This window comes from Marmota marmota, unplaced genomic scaffold (assembly GCF_001458135.2).
Source record: "Marmota marmota marmota unplaced genomic scaffold, marMar, whole genome shotgun sequence".
Taxonomy (NCBI): domain Eukaryota; kingdom Metazoa; phylum Chordata; class Mammalia; order Rodentia; family Sciuridae; genus Marmota; species Marmota marmota.
This window is the reverse complement of record NW_026000222.1, coordinates 11,559,281-11,572,895: the sequence shown is the minus strand read 5'-3', so window position 1 is coordinate 11,572,895 and position 13,615 is coordinate 11,559,281. Positions and strand designations below refer to the sequence as shown.

The 13,615-nt window shown below is 39.2% G+C and overlaps 1 protein-coding gene across 1 annotated transcript in view; it reads left to right on the top strand.

Annotated features, from left to right (window-relative positions):
* The window catches only part of Pdpr (pyruvate dehydrogenase phosphatase regulatory subunit), a 37,768-nt gene that overhangs the window by 4,829 nt on the left and 19,324 nt on the right, over positions 1-13,615 (top strand). The window contains 5 exon segments of the mRNA XM_048792416.1: positions 2,711-2,995; positions 7,415-7,548; positions 12,347-12,428; positions 12,522-12,789; positions 13,038-13,155. Coding sequence (XP_048648373.1) covers positions 2,772-2,995; positions 7,415-7,548; positions 12,347-12,428; positions 12,522-12,789; positions 13,038-13,155 — 826 coding nt within the window. The 5' untranslated portion in view covers positions 2,711-2,771.

The window sequence follows — 13,615 nt, the reverse complement described above, 5'->3', positions numbered from 1 at the left end:
CCCCCTCCCCCAAGACTCAGCTCACCTCTTACCTTCCTAGTCTAGTTTCTATTTCGGCTAGTGCTGCTAGCCTATACCTTTTTCCTTTTCTAACCTATTATATTTGTTGTCTTGTAGAAATGTTTGCTTGCTTACCAACTGTGACTTGGGTGTGTAAATGATAAGCCTACATGACTGACAATCCTCTCCTTCCCAGGGAAAGATATCTGATACTTAAATCTCCACCAGACCACCTATGGAAGCTTGAGGCCTGCTATCCTTCTCTTGGACTCTGGGGCTCGTCTCTTCTTTCCTTCTGAAGGATTCCATTCTTTGATATTGGCCCCTTTCCCTTCTGCTGGGCCATTCCTACCAGAAGAAAACATTCTTTTAATATCTCCCATCTTTTAAAAAGCAAACAACTTTGCTTTACCCCACATTTTTCTCTGCTGTCTCATTTTTCTACTCCCTTTCAGAGTAAAATGTAATGGAGTTGTCTACTCCCTTGTCTTGTCTACTCTTCAATTTGCTCTATTTTGTTTTATCCCTAATACTTGAAGATGTTTCCTTTTTGAGGATATCAAAGCCTTTATGTTTTCGCATCCCTTTGGACACGTGGTTGTCTTGCCAGATTGTTCAACACCGTCTGCAGTTAACACCACCTCACCTCCCCTTTTTTTTGTGGCATTGGGGATCAAACCCAGGGCCTCATGCATGCCAGGCAAGTGCTGTACCACTGAGCTATATCCCCAGCCTCTGCAGTTAACCTCTTCTTGAAACACTTTCTTCTCTTGGCATCTGTGACATGCCTCTGCCTGGCTTTTCTCTGTGCACTGACTACTCTTTCTCCATCTCTGTAGCCAGTTCTCTTTTTATCTGGATGCTCTCTTTAAGTCCACCACAGTATTCTGTTCTTATCGCTTGTCCTTCCCTTCTTGTTCCAGTCTGTAAATACTGGGGAACCTCGGGTGCTCTTCTCCTTCCTCTCTAAATGACAGGGTTTTAAGCATTGTATTTAAGGGTAAGGACACCCCTAACTCTTTACCATGTTGCCATCTTATATATCCAGCTGTTGCTTGGCATTTCTAAGTGAGTAACATTTAGTTGTCCATTCCTGTATGCCTACCCTTTCGCTCATTGTCTTTCCTCACTTCTTTCCTTCCTTCCTTCCTCATTCCTAGTCTTTCACACTAACTGGCACTAGTTGATTATCCCAGAATCTTAGCTATCATCCCTTTTTACTCCTTTTTCCAACTTTGATATTCACTTCGTTAGCACATAAGTTCTCTCATTTCAGAAACTTTCTCTGACTGCCACTATCTAGTGTAAGCCATGCTACCCTTCTTTGGACTACTGCAGTAGCTTCCTAATTCTCTACTTTTCTCATTCTACCATCCACCCTACCATGGAGCCAGACTGACCTGTGAAAAATGTAGCAGGTTATTCCACTCCCCTCGTTCAGTGAGTTTTCTTTACACTTAGAATAAAATTCTATCTCCTCATGATGGTTGTTTCTGCCTTTATCTCCAGATTTATCTGGATTGTTTTCCTTTTAACATGCTGCAGACATGCTGACTTCTGTTATTGGTCTCATCCAAGTCTGTCTTACCTCAGGACCTTTTTTAAAATTATTTTTATTTTTTTATTTGCATACTTTTTTTTTAGAGAGAGAGAGAGAGAATTTTTTAAATATTTATTTTTTTAGTTTTTGGCAGACACAACATCTTTGTTTGTATGTGGTGCTTAGGATCGAACCCGGGCCACACGCATGCCAGGCGAGCGTGCTACCGCTTGAGCCACATCCCCAGCCCCATTTGCATACTTTTTTATTGGTTCTTTTTAGTTATACATGACGGTAGAGTCCATTTTGATAAAATTATACAAGCATGGAGTGTATTTTATTCTAATTAGGAATATTATTTACATTTCTTAAACTGATATTCATGATAATATATACAAAACAGCAGCAATAAATTTCTTTTTCCCCAATTACTTCATTTTTTAAATATATGACAGCAGAATGCATTACAATTCTTATTACACATATAGAGCACAATTTTTCATATCTCTGGTTGTATACAAAATATATTCATACCAATTTGTGTCTTTATACATGTACTTTGGATAATAATGATCTTCACATTCTACCATCATTTATAACTCCATACCCCCTCCCTTCCCCACCTCAGGACCTTCATACATGCTTGTTTTTCTGTGTAAACACTCATATGGTTGGTTCCTTCTCATCTGTCAGGTCTCTTTTCAAATGTCACTTCCTTGAAAACCTTTTCTAACCATCCTACTTTAAATATGCCCCTAGTTATTACTCTATTACATTAACGTTTTTTAATTTTTTTTGTATATTGGTTGCCTCTCACTAATTCACACAAACTCTCAAATATAACTTTTTTAAAAAATATATTTTTAATTGTAGATGGACACAATACCTTTATTTTTATGTGGTGCTGAGGATTGAACCCAGTGCCTCACACTTGCTAGGCAAGCTCTCTACCACTGAGCCACAGCCCTAGCCCCTCAAATGTAACTTTTATAAAGGCAGAGGCTTCCTTATTCTTGTTCACTTCCATAGCTATACTTAGCAAAGTGTCTGAAACTCAGGTCCTCAAATATGTCAAATGAATTATTACTATTCTTTGTTAAATCATTTTCTCATTTGTTCTATGCATTGAGTTAAATGTAATGAAATATGCTTGCTTTTCTCTCTGTCTAGTTTGAATTCCTGGGATTGCCTTAGCTAGCAAGAACATAGTTCCTGGTTGGTGACAGACATAATGTTTTACCGGTTGTTATCAATTGCCCGAAGACGAAGAACCAGCCCAGGATGGCAGAACTGGTCCTTGGCGAGAAGCAACACATCAACTGCTGAGGCACATTCTATCACCCTGCCTGCCCAGGCCCAGGTTGTCATCTGTGGGGGTGGAATCATGGGCACATCTGTGGCCTATCACCTCTCCAAGATGGGGTGGACAGATATTGTCCTTTTGGAGCAGGGCAGGTAAGGATCAAATGGGACTTAGCTTGTGGCTGTGCTGTACTAATGGTAAGGGACTCCCTCATTCCCTTTCTTCTCCACAATAATGTCCCACCAATAGTTAATCCAAACGTTGCTCAGTGTCATGAGAAGAACTGAGGTGAAATCTTCTGCACTTTGTTTAGTGATACTAATGTTTGGGTTTTTAGAAAGGTAGTAGATTTCAACAAAACAAGTATCTTAAAAGGATTTATATAGAGATTACACGTGCATACCTGTAATCTCAGTTACTTGGTAGTATGAGACAGAAGGATTGCAAGTTGGAGTTCTGAGATACTGTCTCAGAAACAAATAACAAAAAGGGCTGGGGATGTAGTCAGTGGTAGAGCTCCCTGGGCTCAGTCCCTAGTACTGAAAAAAAAAAAAAAAAGGATGTATGTGTTTACAACACATTTTATCTCATTCTCTTTGTTGTCACCCAGTAGTTTAAGTCCTGTGACTTTGAACTGAGATAAAAGTGATTGCATTCTGCCTATATCTCCATTATTGATTTTCATTTATTTATTTATTTATTTATATCATGCAAGGCAGATGCTTTGCCACTGAGCTACATCCCAGCCCTTATTTTTTTAAAATATATATTTTTAATTACAGATGGACATGGGCTGGGGTTGTGGCTCAGCAGTAGAGCACTCGCCTCGCACGTGTGAGGCCCTGGGTTTGATCCTCAGCACCACATAAAAATAAATACATAAATAAAATAAAGGTATTGTATTCAACTACAACTGGAAAATAAATATTTAGAAAAATCATAGATGGACACAATACCCTTATTTATTTATTTTTATGTGGTGCTAAGGATTGAACCCAGTGCTTTACACATGCTAGGCAAATGCTCTACCACTGAGCCCCAGTCCTAATTAGCTTACTTTTGAACAGCTTTAGATGTACAGAAAAACTGACGGTTATTAGAAAATTCCCATATACCCTATGCACTTTCTTTAATTATTTTTAATTTTTTAAAAAAAATATTTAATTTATAGTTGGACACAATACCTTTATTTCACTCATTTATTTTTTACATGGTGCTGAGGATCGAACCCAGGGTCCCATGCGTGTGAGACGAGCACTCTACTGCTGAGCCATAACCCCAGCCCTTAATTTTTAAATTTATTTATTATTTTTAATTATTTAGTTGTCAATGGACTTTTAATTGATGTATTTATGTGTGGTGCTGAGAGTTGAACTCATTCTCATACATGCTAGGCAAACCCTCTACCACTGAGCTATAACCCCATCCTCCCTACATCCACTCTCACCTAACATCTTACGTTATTACAATTACCAAATCAGAACTCATGCATTAGTATTAACAAAAGCTCATTCTTTATTTATTTTTGTTCACTTTTCTCCTAATATCCTTTTTCTATTCTAGGATCCCACCCAGGATCCATTTCTCCCAGTCATCATGTCTTCTCAGACTCCTAAGAGCTGTGACAGTTTCTTGGACTTTCCTTGTTTTTGGTGACCTTGACAGTTTTGAGTTTTCTGTAACATTTTAGACTTCAACAAAAATTTGTGCTTGTAAAATAGTGTAAATTACATTAGGTAAACAGTTATCTTTTAGCTAGATTTTTATTGCTTTCTTCCCCCAAAAGAAATATGCTTTCTTTATGGGCTTTGCCTCTTTTTCAGTTTTTGCCTTCCTTTAGATGAATCACATATTTTTAGTATTCTATTTTATCTCTGTGGACTTTTTTTTTTTTTCCAATAGTTTTTTAGTTGTCAATGGACCTTTACTTTATTTTTTTGTGGTGCCGAGAATTGAAGCCAGTGCCTCATACATACCTGTTAAGTGCTTTACCACTGAGCCACACCCCCAGCCCCTATCTTTGTGGACTTTTAAGCTACTCTGTATCATCATCATCATCATCATTGTTATTGTTATTGACAGGTATCACCATATTGACCAGGCTGCTATTGAACTTGTAACCCTCCTGCCTTTGTATTATTTTTTAATGATTATAGAGATCAGAATATGTATTCTTTTTTCCTCCTTTTGTGGTGTTGGTGATTTAACACAGGGCCTTCTGCATGGTAGGCAAGTGCTGTACCACTGATCTACACCCACAGCCCCATGTATTCTGTTTTTTGTTTTGTTTTGTTTTTAGTAGCATTTTAAAAAAATATTTATTTTTTAGGTGTAGATGGACACAACACAATGCCTTTATTTTTATGTGGTGCTGAGGATCGAACCCGGGTCCCGCCCGTGTAAGGCAAGCGCTTTACCGCTGACCCACAGTCCCAGCCCTAGTAGCATTTTTTAATCATAAAATTCTTAGTTTCAACAGAGAAACATTACAGCCCTATGTATTCTTAATTTATTTGTCCATTATGAAGTACTACTATACCACTACTTGAGTATTGTTGGACATAACAGTATAATTGTTTACCTCCTTTTGCCCTTTGTGTTATTGTATATTTTAATTCTATATATTTTATAAATTCTGTAATAATTGGCATATTTGCATTAAATAATAATATTTTCTAGCAAATTTATTTTGAAATGACTTAATTCACTAAAAAGCTTCAGGAACAGTACAGAGAATATCCATATCTTTTTTACCAAAGTTCCCCCATTGTCAACATTCTAATGTACCTGTTGTATCACCTGTTCTGTTCTTTGTAGATGGGTATACACATAGCTATGAGAGAGAGAGAGAGAGTGTGTGTGTATATATTCCCTTTTTTATAACTATCTCAGCATAAGTTGCAGACCTGATAACCCAGCACCTCTAAGCATTTCAGGGTGTTTTTTTCCTCAAAAAACAAGTACAGCCTCCTACATAACCATCATACCTGAATATCAGGAAAATATGAATACAGCACTACTATCAGATTCATCAGCCTCACTCAGATTTTGCAAACCATTCCAATAAGGTCTCTCTGTCCTTTCTGGTCCAGTATTTTCTCCAGGAACTTGTGTTCAGTTGTCATGTCTCTTCTGCTGGCACAGTTCTTCAGCCCTTCCCTGTTCCCGTGTCCTTGACAGTTTTAAGGAGTACAGGCCTTTCTCTCTGTGGGATAATTCTCAGTTTGGGTTCAACTAATGTTTTCTTGTGATCAAACTCGGGTCACACAGTTTTTCAAGAACAATGTATTGCATTCCGTACCAGTCATCCTTGTCAAGTGCATAGGTCATTGGCTGTTAGTCTGTTCACAGAGTTGTACATCTGTCACCACAATGAGACCAAAAATTTTAGGCGGGAAGACCACAGAAATGGTGCTAGGCTTTTTGCAGTGTACCACACCAGGAGGTGCATGGCTGGCATGTACTACTGGTGGGAATAATCCTGATCACCCAGTTTTGTTAGTGTCCTCTGAGTATCTCTGTCGGAGCCACTTTTTTTTTTTTTTTTTTTTTTTTTGGAGTTGGAGATTGAATCAGACTAGGCAAGCACTCTTACCATGGAGCTACCTCCCCACCTCCCGCTCCTTCCAGTTTTTCAGATAATCTCACAAAATTGCCTAGGCTAGCTTTGAACTTTGAATAGCTGGGATTACAAATGTGCCCTGCCCCTTCTGCCCTCTTATAATGGGCTAGCAACCTTTGGGGAGATGGATTCTGAGATTTTGCCAATATCTTAATGTCATACCTCCACTTACCAGGCTTAACTTCCATTGGCAGTTGACTGCACCCACCACCATGATGCTTGCCAAATGGTGAGGTTTCTTTCCTCATCCTTCTTCTTTTATTTGGCATTCTACTGTCGGAGTTTTTCCTCTACCTTGTTTACTTATTTGCTTAAATGCACACACATATCAGTTTAGAGTGCTTGCCTAGCACATGTGAGGTGCTGGATTTGATCCTTAGCACCACATAAAAAATATCTTTTTAAAAAAACCCTTTTCATTCTTTTTGTAGTTGTAGATGGACACAATGCCTTTATTTTTATTTATTTATATGTGGTGCTAAGGATCGAACCCAGGGACTCTCACATGCTAGGCATTCGCTCTACTGCTGAACCACAGTCCCAGTCCACTCTCAACCACAGTCCCAGTCCACTCTCTTTTTTAATTGTATATTAATTTTTGTTGTTGATGGCTCTTTATTTTATTCACTTGTTTATATGTGGTGCTGAGAAAAAAAAACATGCTAGGCAAGTGCTGTGCTGAGCCACAACCCCACTGAGCCACCAGCCCATCCCTTATTCTTAAAATTATATTTCTGACATTCTCCCTAAGGCGAGAGCGATTATCAGGGGTACTCAAGGAGTTCTATCTTGGGAGAGATGGAACTCCCACCCCAGATAGATTTGGTGATCTCCAAAATTTTAAACCGTATTTGCATTTTTTGATATTACAAACAATATTATAATGAGGGTTCTCGAACATACTCCGATACGTGAGTCTGCCTAATAGCATTTTGCATCCGTCTTGCAGGTTGGCTGCTGGCTCCACCAGGTTCTGTGCTGGCATCCTGAGCACTGCCAGGCAGTTGACCATTGAGCAGAAGATGGCAGACTATTCAAACAGACTCTACCATCAGTTAGAGCAAGAAACAGGGATTCAAACAGGTAAGCAGGTAATTTGCCATTTACTGGTCTGTCTCTAGACTAAAAGTCTTTACTGTATCTGATCCTATACCAGGTTTGCTTGGTGATTTGGTAATTAAGACTAGGGTTTTAGTCCACAGTCTGCCACCAGCTGGAACGTTACCATGGGCAAGTCACATAACTTGTTGAGCTGCTAGATTACAAGTGTGTGCCTCCACGCCTGGCTTTAAACTGAAATTTAAAAAAACAAAAAAAAATTTTTTTAAGCTGTAGGAGGGACACAACACCTTTATTTATTTATGTTTTATGTGGTGCTGAGAATCGAACCCAGTGCTTTACATGTGCTAGGTGAGCACAATAACACTGAGCCACAACCCCAACCCAAACTGAAAAATTTTTTTATACGTATGTTTTTAGTTGTTGATGGACCTTTATTTTATTTATTTATGCAATGCTGAGAATCAAATCCAGTACCCCACACATGCTGGGCAAGTGCTCTAGCACTGAGCCACAACCCCAGCCCTCAAACTGAAATTTAACTGACAAGTTATAGTCTTTATCTGTAAGGGTTGTCCCCCCACACATGGCCTAATATATTGGTTTATGTCTTTAAAATTAACAAGTAAGTGCCCATCAACTTTTCTCAGTCTGTTCAAATCCTACTTACTGAAAAATCCGGATGTATCAGTAATTTATGAAGTGTCTATTTCAGACACCATTCACCTTACCTAGACCTCATCTCTCTCAAAACTTTTATATTACATTTTTTAAATATTTTTTTCATTTATAGATGGACACAATACCTTTATTGTATTTGTTTATTTTTATATGGTGTTGAAGATTGAACCCAGTGCCTCACACATGCTAGGCAAGTGCTCTACCACTGAGCCACAACCCCAGCCTCTTATGTGACATTTTGTTAATACATGTATTTAACAATTCATCATGTGCTCTCTGTACCATATTTTTTTTTTTTTTTTTTTTTATTGTTTTAGTTTTTGGCAGACACAACATCTTTATTTGTATGTGGTGCTGAGGTTCGAACCCAGCGCTGCACGCATGCCAGGCGAGCGCGCTGCCGCTTGAGCCACATCCCCAGCCCATGTACCATATTTTTTTAAAAAATATTTTTTTAGTTGTAGATGGACAAAATACCTTTATTTATTTATTTTTATGCGGTACTGAGGATCGAACCCAGTGCCCTACACGTGCAAGGCAAGCGCTCTACCACTGAGCCACAACCCCAGTCCCTCTCTGTACTTACTTTATATCTGAAATTGTTTCTCTTATTTCCTCAAATATGGTAACTTTTTTTTATGTACAAGGGATTGAACCCAGGGGCGCTTGACCATTGAGCTACATCCCAAGCCCTTTTTATGATTTTGAGACAGGGTCTTGCTGAGTTGCTCAGGGCCTCACTAAGTTTCTGAGTCTGGCTTTGAACTTCAGATCTTTGTACCTCAGCCTCCCAAGCCACTGGGATTACAGGTGTGCACCACTGCGCCCAGCCACTTTTTTTTTTTTTAATAATTTTTATTTTATTTTTTAGGTTAGATGGACACAACACAATGCCTTTATTTTTATGTGGTGCTGAGGATCAAAACCAGGTCCTGCCCGTGCTAGGCGAGCGCTCCACTGCTGAGCCACAATCCCAGCCCCCAGCCACTTTTAATAATAGTTAAATAAAAGTACATTTTAGGCTGTTTTCCAGATTAACACATAATCCTATTTCATTTTTTAACTGCAGAGCGGTGTTCCATAGCACCTGCCATTCAAAGCTTGTCATCTATTTATAGGTCCCCCCACATTTTTTTTTTAAATAAATATTTTTTTAGTGTAGTTGGACACAATACCTTTTTATTTTTTTATTTTATTTTTTTTAAATGTTTGTTTTTTAGTTTTGGGTGGACACAATATCTATTTTATTTTTATGTGGTGCTGAGGATCGAACCCAGTGCCTCGCGTGTACTAGGCAAGCACTCTACCCCTCAGCCACAACACCAGCCCCTCCTACCTACTTTTTTGCCACTGTGCATAATGGTTCAGTTAAGATTTTTGTCCAAATACCTTTATTTTCTCCTAATTCTAAAGAATAGATTCCTTCTAGAAAAGACATAAGTTGGACAAAGGATATAGGTACTTTATATTTGGATGGTTATTGCCTAATCATTCTCCTAAAGGGTTATACCCTCACCAACAGTGTATGAGAGTGCTTATTTCTTTTTCTTTCCACACTTTTTATTGGTGCATTATAGTTGTGCATAGTGATGGGAGTTGTTAAATATTTGTATGTGCATATAATGTAATAATATAATTTGGCCAGTTTCACTCCCCAGCATTTCCCACTTCCCACCCTTTGGTCCCTTTCTCTACTGATCTCCCTTTGATTTTTAGAAGAGAGAGTGCTTATTTCTTTACAGTCTTCTCAACATTGGGTATTTATTTTTGCTAATCCTGAGGGGTGGAAAAAAAAACTTTCAGGATTCTTATTTACATCTCTTTGAGTTAAAAATCATTTCATAGGTTTACTGACCATTTATAATTCTTCTTTGAATTGCCTTTTAATATCATATGTCTCCTTTGTTTCTTTTTTTTTAAGAGAGATTTTTTTAATATTTATTTTTCAGTTTTTTGTGGACACAACATCTTTATTTTATTTTTATGTGGTGCTGAGGATTGAACCCAGCGCCCCGTGCATGCCAGGCGAGTACATTACCGCTTGAGCCATATCCCCAGCCCTCCTTTGTTTCTTTATTGATCTATAAGAATTCTATTTTATGACTCTTAACATTTTTTAAATATTTATTTTTAGTTATAACATTTTATTTTTATGTGGTGCTGAGGATCAAACTCGGTGTCTCATGCATGGTAGGCAAGTGCTCTACCTCTGAGCCACAACCCCAGCCCGTGACTTTTAACATCTAACAACACAAATTATATGTCAGAATTCCTTTAGTCAAAACCTTTAAAGTCTTCTGTAGGAAAATAATGAAATTTTAATCTTATTAATGGGTGGAGTAAAATGTAATTTTTGGGAATGTGATTTAACATAGTGTAACATGCTTTATTGTGCATATTCAGTAAGTAGTACCTTCCTCTAAATAATCTTTCATAATGATTACAAAATAGTTGCTGACCCCTTCATCTGTCTTAAAGTGAAATCCAGCGTGTGATTAGCCCACAGATCACTGGCCAAGATCACTGCACAAAGCTGGTATATCTACTATTTTTAATCACCAGGCTCTGAAATGTCAGATCCTTTAAACTGGGATCTTCTTGTCATGTCAGTGTAGGGCATATTTATCTGATGATTTCAAGAGATTTTGAACTATTTAAATTATCCTGACTATACATTCTATTTAAAAAAATTTTTTTTTGTAGTTAGACAGAATACCTTTATTTTAATTTATTTTTATGTGGTACAGAGAATCGAACCCAGCACCTCACACGTGCTAGGCGAGCATTTTGCCGCTGTGCCACAACCTCAGCCCCCTATACATCCTAATTTTGAAGATACCTGACTGATCATTGTTTCCTTCACAAGAACTGAAAGTGTTTTAGGATTTTCATTGACTCAAGTGTAATAGTAGTAATATATTGCTGAGAGCCACGGCCGAGTCTGTATGGCCCCTGGCATTTTGCCAACAGTATTGATTGACAGGCGAGGCATTACTATCCGCCTCTGCCGCAACTTTTGAGTTCTCGCACTATTTTGGAGTTCTCGTGGGGATTTCCGGGGATTCCCCGAGAGTTCCCATTGGTTGGGGAAGTGCAGGAGGAGGGATTTCCGCGAGAGATATTTCCGGCTGGGGGTTCCTAGAAAAGCCTCGTGGCGTTCGGGAGGATTCCCCGGGAGCTGTGTGAAGTGTTTTCCTGCAGTTTAAAAATAAAGTTTGTTCCTGCTTCAGTGGCTCGTGATTTGTGCCCAGCCAGACTGCGGCAATATATCATGTGTATTGATTCCAAAATGACTGTTAAACTTGAGGAAAAAATGGAGCTTGTTGGAAGGATGTTGGGCACTTGTGGAGTTGGCAGGAGGTTGCCAGCTGGAGGCAACCGGGGGGCCAGGATGTGAGGAATAGGAATGGCCAGGACACTGCTGCCCCTAAAATGAGAGCTCTCCAGTCATTAACCCACTTGCTACAAACTGAGGGTCCAGTTGACTGAGCTTAAGTGACAAGCCCATTGTTTGTTTGTACTAGGGAAGGAGAGGGAGGACCTGCCCTCTGATAGCTAATGTTATGTGTGGCTTTTGCCAAGTATTATACTCTGACCAAGACTAGGAAGAGGAAAGGTGAAATTGCCTAGGAGTGAAAAAAAAAAAAAAAAGGATGGATTCTAAGTCACATCTTGCCTAAAAAAGATTCTTGAGCCATTATTTTTTGTACTGGGTATCGAACTTAGGGGCACTTAACCACTGAGCCACATACCCAGCCCTTCTTGTATTTTATGTAGAGACAGGGTCTCACTGAGTTCCTTAGGCCTTGCTAAGTTGCTGATACTGTCTTTGAACTCAAGATCTTCCTGCCTTAGCCTCCTGAGCCACTGGGATTACAGGCATGCCCCACCATCCCGGCCTATTATGAGCAATCTTATGTACATCAGGACCTCGTTTGTTTCTCAGAAGATGATGAGCTGAGAATATTTATACATCTGGTGTATTTTAAATTTTCACTAAAAGTTCAAAGGAAGCTAATTGGCTTACCCAGGGATGTTGAGTGACATTGTTAGGATTTGGGACACATCTAACCTATAATGCAGTGAAGCCCTCTTTACATTTGGTCTGGTCTGTCTCAGTTTGACTGATGTTTCCTTACAGGTTACATAAGGACAGGCTCAATCTTTCTGGCTCAAACACAGGACCGGCTCATTTCCTTGAAGCGCATCAACTCAAGTTTGAAGTACGTAAGAGGCTAGAAGCCTGTCCTGACTTTGCCAAACTGACCTCTGCAAAGAGCCCATGAATGTCATTGTCCCCTTGTGTTCATTGGCAGTGTTACAGGCATCCCTTCAGAGATCATCTCCCCAAAGAAAGTGGCTGAACTTTACCCTCTCCTCAATGTGCACGACCTGGTGGGGGCCATGCATGTTCCTGAGGATGCTGTGGTGTCCTCTGCTGATGTGGCTCTTGCCCTGGCAAGTGCTGCCTCCCAAAATGGTGAGCAGGTTTTTGTGTTTTCTTAACATGGGTTTGGAAGAAAGAAGTTACCTGAGAAGTGTCTTATGGTAGGAGGCAATGATTCCAATTCACATTTGGAAAAAGTGTCCTCATTGGGTATTCATCTTCCTGCCTTTGAATAGTGGATCTCAAGAGTTTTAAAAATATAGTGTTGCTCCCCATCCAAATACTTGAACTAATTAAAGCAGGCTGAAACTTGGCTTCCCACACCTGTCACTCTAGCAAGAGCACACAGAAGCCACTTGAAATTAATTTCTTTTCAAGAGGCTTAACTTGCTCATTTGTGTTTCTGTTCCTCTTCCCACCAACAAATAAATCTGTCCATTTGTAGTGGGCATACGAGCTGGGTCTGTCCAACGAGAAGCCGGTTAGTATCCCGTTACATGCCTGCGAACACTTCTACCTTCTGACTCGCCCCTTGGAGACCCCTCTGCAGAGCAACACACCAAGTGAGGACTTGTACTTTTTTACAATCTTATCTACTTGCCAGTATCCTGTCCTCTGAAAAGGAAGACTTTCTGAAAAGGACAGATTGTACCTGAGTCTTTTATCTTCTGCAGCATGTTACAGGGAGGTAGACTCAATTCTAACTTTTCTGTGATATTTCTTTATGAAAGGATAGTCAAATGGGCATGTCATCAAGCAATTTTTTGTTTTTGTTTTTGCAAGCTTAACTTTAGTCCCAAAAAGAGGTAATTGAGAATATTTGGAATGTAACTTTCAGTTTTTAATTTGAATGCTACCAATTGTAGAAATGTTACAGGTAAACCATAAACTTGGGTGGTATATTGGCTCCAGGTACTCTAGGAGAGGGTTTCGATATTGTTTTCAAGCTCTGCAGTCCCCTTTCTGTTAGACTTTTGCTTGGCACATGGCAGTCATGTAGTTTGATTGTGAGACTTTGCAAAG